We start from the raw sequence: 8,419 nt of genomic DNA on the forward strand, positions 1-8,419 counted from the left end.
TTTGCCTAATGCAACCCAGGATATGATTCACCACCTTTGCCACAAGGGCATTGCTGGTTCTTGTTCAACTTGGTGTTCACCAGGAACCTCAGGTCCTTTTCTGCAAAGCTGCTCTTCAGCTGGGTGGTCCTCAGCATATGTTGGTGCATTGAGTTGTTTCTCCCCAGGTGCAGGACTTTGCCCTTGCCCTTGTTGAACTACATGAGGTTCCTGTCAGCCCACTTCTCCAACTTGTTGAGGTCCCTCTGGACCCTCTGGTGTATCAGCCACTCCTCCCGCTTTGGCATCATCAGCAAATGTGCTGAGGGCCCACTCTGCCCCATCATCCAGATCGTTAATGAAGATGTTCAACAGGACTGGACCCAGAACTGACCCCTGGGGTGCACCACTAGTTACTGGCCTCCTACCAGACTTTGTGCCACTGATCACCACCCTCTGGGCCCAGCCATTCAACATGTTTTCAGCCTAACTCTCCTTATGTTGAGATGGAAGCTACACATTGTTCTGAAATGCAACCAACAGCTGAAACCTGATGCACTGCAAAATACAATTTTTTGCTTGTATTAATTATTCTGTCAAATCCAAATGCTAATAGAGTCCATGAGTTACACTGCAACATATGCTAACTGGCTACCTAGTTAATTACTTAGTTAATATAACAATAATAGGAAAATCTGTAAGATAGTTACCCTTCCCTACAGTTCCACCTACTCCAAAATAACGCTGAGATGTAGCCTCTCCCCCACACCACTAGTACTCACAGGAAGCCAGATGAGAACACCATTTCAACTTAGAATTTACTCTGCAAAAGGACTGCAGAGACACTCCCCACTCCCAGACAAGCACACTGAAACTGCTTATGTTGGTACAAGATTGCTTTTCTGAATGGTAACACTGGCTTAACGTTTGCGGAACTATGACCCAAGATGATGCCAACACTAGTTAAACTTCTCCAATTACACAAGAAGTCTCAGAATTTACAACAAGCGAGAGACTTATGTACAAGAATCAAGCATTTCAACTATAGATACCTAATATTTAAACAGCGTATCCTCCAATAATGAAAAAATGAAATGGTGTTCCTTCTCTTGTTGCTGACTTGGAGTTGCTTGGTGTTGGGCGAGCACCATTTTATTATTCTAGTAATTGAGTAAGAAGAGCTGTAGTATGTAGCAAAAGACAATTTCCAGCCCATCCAAGATTTGTGTTCAATTTCTAGCTAACAACTTCACTGATGCACGGAAGCAAAGCAGAGTCCAGCTTCAAAGGTAGAAGTCTGGCATGAATTAAGTGTTCTTAAGCCAACCACCAAGACTATAGATGCTGGCAGACACTTGAAATGGACAATCTTATTTTCACTTTTAACTTCAGATACTTGAAGAAGAAACTAAACTTTTTAAAGTTAAGCTTCCTTTTCCCACAACACCTTTACACTGCTGTTAATAGTGTCAGCAGCCTAAAGAACAATGTTTTCAATAATCTTCTCATGGCACTACCCATCACACCAATGACTTTCAGATGACAAGATTTGAGAAACGTGCTCTTAGACCTAAAAGTTAATAGATCCACACTCTGATCATTCCAGCCTCACCAGAGATGGACCACAAAGACCTCACTTTGGTATCAGAGTACTGACATGATTGAGATGTACTTTTAGATGGCATTGATCTCATTTCACGGTCTTCATCTTGGTCAATTAACCTGACAGAAGTTCAGGTAACTGGGTTAGAAAGGCACTTGTTAACAGGAAGCATGAAACATTTTTAACAGTCTGCTACTTTCTTCTTATCTGAATCACAATGGCACACATGTAAGAGATTGCTATCAGATGCCATGGTTTCAAAAGTAACTCATTCACCTTAGAAGACTAGTGCTGTAGCCTTTCATACAGGAAACAAACTTGGTTTACACACAGTTTGTCAACCCTGTGCACAAAGCAGAATCACTTTCATGCTTACTCAGAGCATGACAACAGGGCTACACTTGTAAGGTCAAACCAAAGTACACTTTGGACACATGATGCACACATAAAAGCTCGAATTCTATTTTAACCAGCAAGTTTGGTTAGCATTATATAAACTGGACATTGCACAGCATTTCTTCATCAAGTTGTGACGTTTACATGTTTGATTGCATTCTGGAAAAAAGGAAACCCTACTGCTCGACCATTCCATTTGACATTTTTTCACTTCACCTTCAAGAACACACACACACGCACAACTCACGTCATGACTGATACCCTTCAGAACAGGAAACAGTGTTCCTGAGGGACTTAACTTGAATAAAGTATTCGAGTCACAAACATGCCTAAGATGAAGAATGCTAGCACAGGAACTAAGTTATAAAGTGACCAGCAATACTACAGGTGAGCAGTCCGTCAGGCTGGAGACAAGTGTAACGCTTGTTCAGAAACCTGAGGATTATACCCAGACTCATTATGAAATGATTAGGAACATTAAAGCTGTCAGATGCTATACATGCACATGATTTACATAGCCATTTTCATTTTAACACCTGGTTTGTACACACAGCCAGGCACACATCTCCACTGGCATTTTAATACTCAGGGACAATGTCCAATATTGTTATTTAATTGAAAACTCTCAGCTGAAACGCTGTGCTATTTAGTCACTGTCCTTCAAAGTGACAGACTTCATGATATTTCTTACAATGCAAACAACTATGATTAATTTAGAATGCCTTCCTATCAAATGCTACATTGCTTATACCTCCCTCCAGTCATGTGTCATTTACAAAGTTATTTTTAAGACAATGTTGGATCTGAACATTTATTTCAAAACCACACACTACTGTACAAACATCAAAAACCAGAATGGTTGCCAAATCCAGCATGTCCCAGCCCTTGACTTCCTTATATATTTCCTTCTTCTACCCTGTACAGCACACAGCTTTAAGCCATGCATTGTATTAATACACATCCAAACTGGATACGTTTGGTTACAATGTCACACACCTTAGGCTAACGCACTTTGCAAATTAAAAGCATGCTTTAATATTTGGAATTCACTATTCCAAGTCTCTTTGTTGCCTAATTTGTTATACTTCAATATCTGGAAGCTGGAGGTGTTCTTATGATTTCAGTATACAAGAGGCAGGGGAACGACCACCACCACAACAATTCTTTAATTCCACCCTTTAAAAAAGTCAGCAGCATCCTCTACGTTCACTCAAGAAGAGACAAGGTGAAAAGCAGCTGAGGTAGCTTGGCCAGCAGAACACATTCACTGAATTTTCGCCTTCCTGTTCATAGGACGTCTTGGGACTCTCAGACTATGACTAAACTTCAGCTACAAACATAGTCTGCGATGCACGCAGCAGGCACGTGCCAGGCACACATCACAGCACCACCTGAGTGACAGTCACTTCAGTCTGTCCCTGGTCAGCTCCTGGGAACACTACTTGGAAATCCCAGAATCCAAGCAGCAAAGCCACTATCAAGCACTTACATCCTAATTATCTCTTTGCAGCTGTCAGACTCCTCCAGGATCCACCACCATTTTTCATCTACTCTGTTTAAATCTTCCCATGTATCCATAACCTAAGGGAATAAGCAAGCCTCTAAGGGAATAAGCAATACCCAAATACTTCTGAGTTTGCAATGTTCTTATACTGTTTCACATACCCGATATGTTATTTTGAATACATGCATCTTAAAATCGTGCTCACAATATGATCGCTTTCTAAGCTTACCTCCCATTCAGTGACAAATGTATTTTCAGTTGCCAAATTATTTCACCCCAAAATGTACCTATGAATTATTATTACGGCACTAACTGAAAATCAAAATGTAAAATCCTAAATCCTTATAATAATAACCGCTTCTCCACAGAAAGTTTCTGCCTTCCTATTTGTCAGATTACTGCATTCAATTAATGAATAACAATACTCTGCACTTTGTTGAAGCACTACGTAACATAATCACACAAAGATTGTCCCAATGCATTGTATGTGAAAAAGCAAAGCTAAAAGCATGCTTCCAAACCAAGCTATTACATTATCTGACCTATGAATGCTTAACTCTGCAATCATTATGTTATCTTTGCTAAAATTATTTAATAATCATATACCTGGGTGGAATTTAATAGGAGGCCAAGCAATGATGTGAAAAGCAAAAATAGAGATGTGTGATTTCCTATGTACTTGTAGCCAGTGACTCAACACATCACTAGTCCCTTCTTCTTTGCCTTAATTCCATGTTTTCCCCACAAACTTCTCTGGACAAAGGGCATCCTGCGCTATAGCTGTATTCAGCCATGTGTATGCTGACACTCAGTCCACCCATGCTGTCACAAGGAGCTGGACTCCAGGCACCCTGCCCTTACTGTGAGCAATAATTCTGATCTTCTGCATTTGTCAGATGTTGATTCCCATGAAACTAAAGACTTCAATTTCTTTAAGGCCTTTGTGGCTGGCAAATTTGATTGAAATTGGCCAGAGTGTTAAAATTGCTAGGTGGAGAAGGAATAGATGGGAGGGAGTGCATTCACAAGATTTTCCTTATGAGGCCAAGCTGAAAACACATGCCAAAGGAGAAGTTAGTTTCCATGGACCAAATTCTAAAGAAAAAACCTGGACTTCTACACTGTACTCTAAAGCTGACTAGCTTCCAGGTTGAGATGTCACACAAGGGCACACCGAGGTGATGCACTGCACATTCTGTACCCTTGACCACACTGAAAAAGATGTTCCAGTTGACAAGCAGCGCTCGTGTTCGGCTCTCTCCAAAGCCATACCTTCTGAAGAATGACATATAGTCAATTGTGTCAAATCACCCAGATTTCAAAAAGGTAAAACCACGCCACTCTCAAACCCCTGGCACCTTCCTCGTCGCTTTCCCCGATTACACCAACCAGCACCCCGAGTCCTCACGCACGCGGGGCCGGGAGGCGGCCGACCCGCACAACCGAGGCGACAAAACTTCTCCGGAGCTGAAGCCCGGCCGCCAGCACCGCCACAGCCACGGCGGTGCCCGGGGGGCAGCAGCAGCCGCACCACAAAGGGCCGCCCGCACTCTGCCAGCCGCGTCCCCGCCAGGGGCTGCACCGCCCGGGCCCGGCCACTGCCCGAGCCGGGCCCCGGGCCCCCGCGGGCCGGGCCGGGCCGGGCGCACCTGGGCACACCGTCCAGACAAAGGGGCGCCGCCGCCCCCGCAATGGTCCCGCCACCGGCGGCCCAGGGCGAGAAGGGCGGGGAGCGACCCCCGACCCAGCCCGGCGGGCGAGGAGGCCCCAGGCGGCTCCCGGGGGCTGGGTGTGTGCCGGGCGCCGGGGGAGGCCCACGGCCCCGCCGTCTCCACAGCGACCAGGCCGAAGCCCCGCGCGTGCGGCGGGGGGCGCCCTTTGCCAACCGTCTCCTCACGGCAACGGTCACCGTGAGGGAGGGGCGGCCCGCGGCCCCCTCAGCCCCGGCCCCACGGCCGCTCCCCGGCCCGCCCCTTCTCCCCCCGCTCCCCCCTCCCCGAGCACAGGCAGCGGGCCCACCCCGCGGCGGCGGCCGGCACTCACAGGCGGGCTGGGCGGGCTGAGGAGTGGCAGCCCCACCGCGGGGACCATCCTCCGAGCGGACACCCCGTGTCAGCGCTCTGCCGCTGCCTCCACTCCGATCCCCTCCCGCGCACCCCACCCTGCTGCTCGCACGCGCGGCCCACAGCAGCCAATCCGAGCGCACGGGTTGAGCCCTCGAGGCCAATCAAGAAAGGCGGGATGGGGAAGGCAACGCCTCGCAGTAAGTGGGAGGGGCGGAGCCGAGGCACGGGCCAATCGCCACCACAAACATTGGCGGGGCGGCCCAATCAAAGGCCGGAGAGGGTGAGACTGGCGTTGCGAACCGGCGACAAGTTAAGGTGGCCGAAACAGGAACTGCTGGAGACAGGCAGCTCAGCCGGCCAATGAGAAGAGAGGGAAGGAGAGGACGAAGGGGCGCTAGGCGGGCAGGAATTCTTAAAGGGGAAGCGGCAGTGCCGCTGTGGCGGTAGCAGCCGCCTCTCCGGTAGAACCGGCGCGCCCCGCGCCCCCGCAAGCCGGTAGCGTTTCCCCGCCGCCGCCAGGCCCTGCCTCCGCCCATTCCTACCCCGCCGGCAGGGCCTAAGGCGGGCACAGCCCCTGGCGGTTTCACAAACGTCCGGGACGGGAGAGCACACGGCCCCCCCCGGGCCGGCAGGTAAAAAAACCCCCAAACAACCGTGTGTGTGATTTTAGTTTATTTTTATGCTTTTTTCTCCCAGATGTAAGGGTTTTTTCTGTCAGAATAGCGGCACGACCGACTCTCGGTGCGGGTGTCCCAGCCCGCGGCCCGGTGCCGGGGGGCTCCCAGCTCCCGCAGCCCTGGTGCCCGTGCCGGTTCCGACAGGCGCAGTCGGTTCAGCACAGGCCCGGCAGTGCAGCCCCAGGGAGGCAGCCCCTGAGCATCCTCCTCGGTAATGAAATCAGAGCTCGGGGGGCTGCACCTGCCCCATCAGGGCTGCTCGGTCATTACCGAGTCCCTGCTACCGCAGCCTGCACCGCTGCTCGCGCCTCCAGTTACTACCCATGAGGTAGCTTCCCATTTCCAGCCTCAATCCTTCCCTTCCAGAAAATAAGTGTTGCAGAACATCCTGGAACTCTCTTCAACTGTATCTTACAAGGAGAAACTGTACTTTACAAGTACGTCCTATCCCTGCTCACCTGTAGGTGACAGCCGAGTGGCAAAAGCTTTTTCTGAGACAATCTAAAGGCAGAGCCGCCGTGTTTAGGTAATACAGAAAACATAGATGCTTTTTTTTCCCCACAAAATATCTTGTATCCATATCGCTTCCTAAAAATATGATGTAACACAGAGCAGGGACGTGTTTTTGAAGCAGTGTCTAAGAACTTTTCTGCTGCTGAAATGAGTCAGAGCAGCAATTAGATGCAAAAATAAATTCATTCATTTTGAATAGTTGCTGCTTGCAAAAGAACTTCACAGCTGCCATGAAGTGGAAGACCCGTTTGCCAGCTGTGAAGAAATTTAAGGCTTTTTCTGCAGAGAAATTCTAAAGCTACTGTAAATAGCAACTTGGCAGTGTAAAGCATAAATGTAAATGCACTTTTTCAGTTCTGACATGACACAACCAAACCGGAAGAGAAATGAAATCTCAGATACCTGTGCTCCATCAGTTTATTCCAATATGAACTGACTGATGACACACACACACACCCCCCAGCCCCTTTTAAAATGTAGCGTGCTTTTTCAGTGAGGTTTTCCCTAAAAAGGCACCCCCTATCTAATGCAGCCAAACCAAGTTTACCTTCTGCCACCCTGTTGTGCTCTGGAGCGTTTGAGCTCATACATCTTCAGATTACCAGTACAACATTAGATATTTGAAATACAATAGCAAAAATCCAGCAGCAGGCAAAACTCCACTGGTGAAATCATATGTAACAGGAAATTGTTGAACATCGGTAGCCTGTTTCTGGTAAGGCACAAACTGGCAATTAGATGGCAAAATGCTTAAGAAACCCCAAAGACCAAACCGAACAGCTTTTGCATAAGTATTTAGAAAAGCTTTAGAGTAGATGATATCCTATTAGTGTCACAGGTGAAAAGGAAGAGTTTCTGCAGGTTTGTTTTGGATAGTCTTAACCAAGAACAACTTGAGTGCGTTTTTTTGAATGAAGGCGTAATACCTGGCTGTAGTGCAGGTTTGGCTTCAGTAATTTAGTGAACAGTAATGGCCTAAGTCATGTGATATGATGTGATACTGCAGCTGATAGAAAGGCAAGCAGAAGGCAGGTCAGTGCATCTTTCCCCAGGTGCAGGAGTTTCCTGGACTATGGGCCATATACACGCAAGTGAGTAAAAGAAAGCTGACAAGTCTGGAGAGCTTGAGCTGGTGGCCACAATGCCTTGAGGCAAAACGGTAGGCAAACTGAATGCTTTTACAGTACTGAAGCACTGGGGAGGAGGAAAGGCGGCAGGATAAAATGAGAAGGATAGAGTAACCCTTCCATCATCTGGTCTAACTGATGCCTCTTTAGGGGCAAGAGAAAAGGACATAAGGCAACAGTCATGTGTCCCATACAAAGCATCTGGTCTAAGGGGCTGAATAGATTTGGAGAACTCCTGTGGGAAGAAAAGTAATAACAGCCAGAAAAGACTCAGCTAACAGATTGGTTTGGTATATATTCAAAAGGACTTCACGTAATAGATCCCTGTCCAAAAGCTCTTAAGTAATCTAAGCTACTACAGGATCAGAGGATAGTATCCTCACAGGGACAGAAGACTGATTATAACACAGAGATCACAGGGCATAGAATAAAAGATCAGTTTTCACGCTAGTGAGAGGTCACCAGTGGAGTTAAGAGATCTGTGCTGGCATCTATACTTTTCAAGACTATTTTAAAAAAAGTAGAGTGAGGTGAAAATTTGCTGGAGTTTAGTC

The 8,419-nt window shown here is 47.4% G+C and overlaps 1 protein-coding gene across 2 annotated transcripts in view; it reads right to left on the reverse strand.

Moving 5' to 3' along the window:
• Positions 1 to 5,635, reverse strand: part of USF3 (upstream transcription factor family member 3) — a 36,056-nt gene extending 30,421 nt beyond the window's left edge. Inside the window, exon 1 of one of the 2 annotated variants that reach the window (XM_037390433.1) lies at positions 5,526 to 5,635. Coding sequence is in view for 1 of the 2 variants with exons in the window: in XM_037390432.1 (XP_037246329.1) it covers positions 5,526 to 5,573 (48 nt within the window). In the remaining variant the exon portion in view is untranslated. The remainder of the gene's footprint in view (positions 1 to 5,525) is intronic. The other variant, XM_037390432.1, reaches the window with a different exon arrangement.
• Positions 5,636 to 8,419: the final 2,784 nt, after the last annotated feature.

Source organism: Falco rusticolus, chromosome 5 (genome assembly GCF_015220075.1).
Source record: "Falco rusticolus isolate bFalRus1 chromosome 5, bFalRus1.pri, whole genome shotgun sequence".
Lineage (NCBI taxonomy): Eukaryota > Metazoa > Chordata > Aves > Falconiformes > Falconidae > Falco > Falco rusticolus.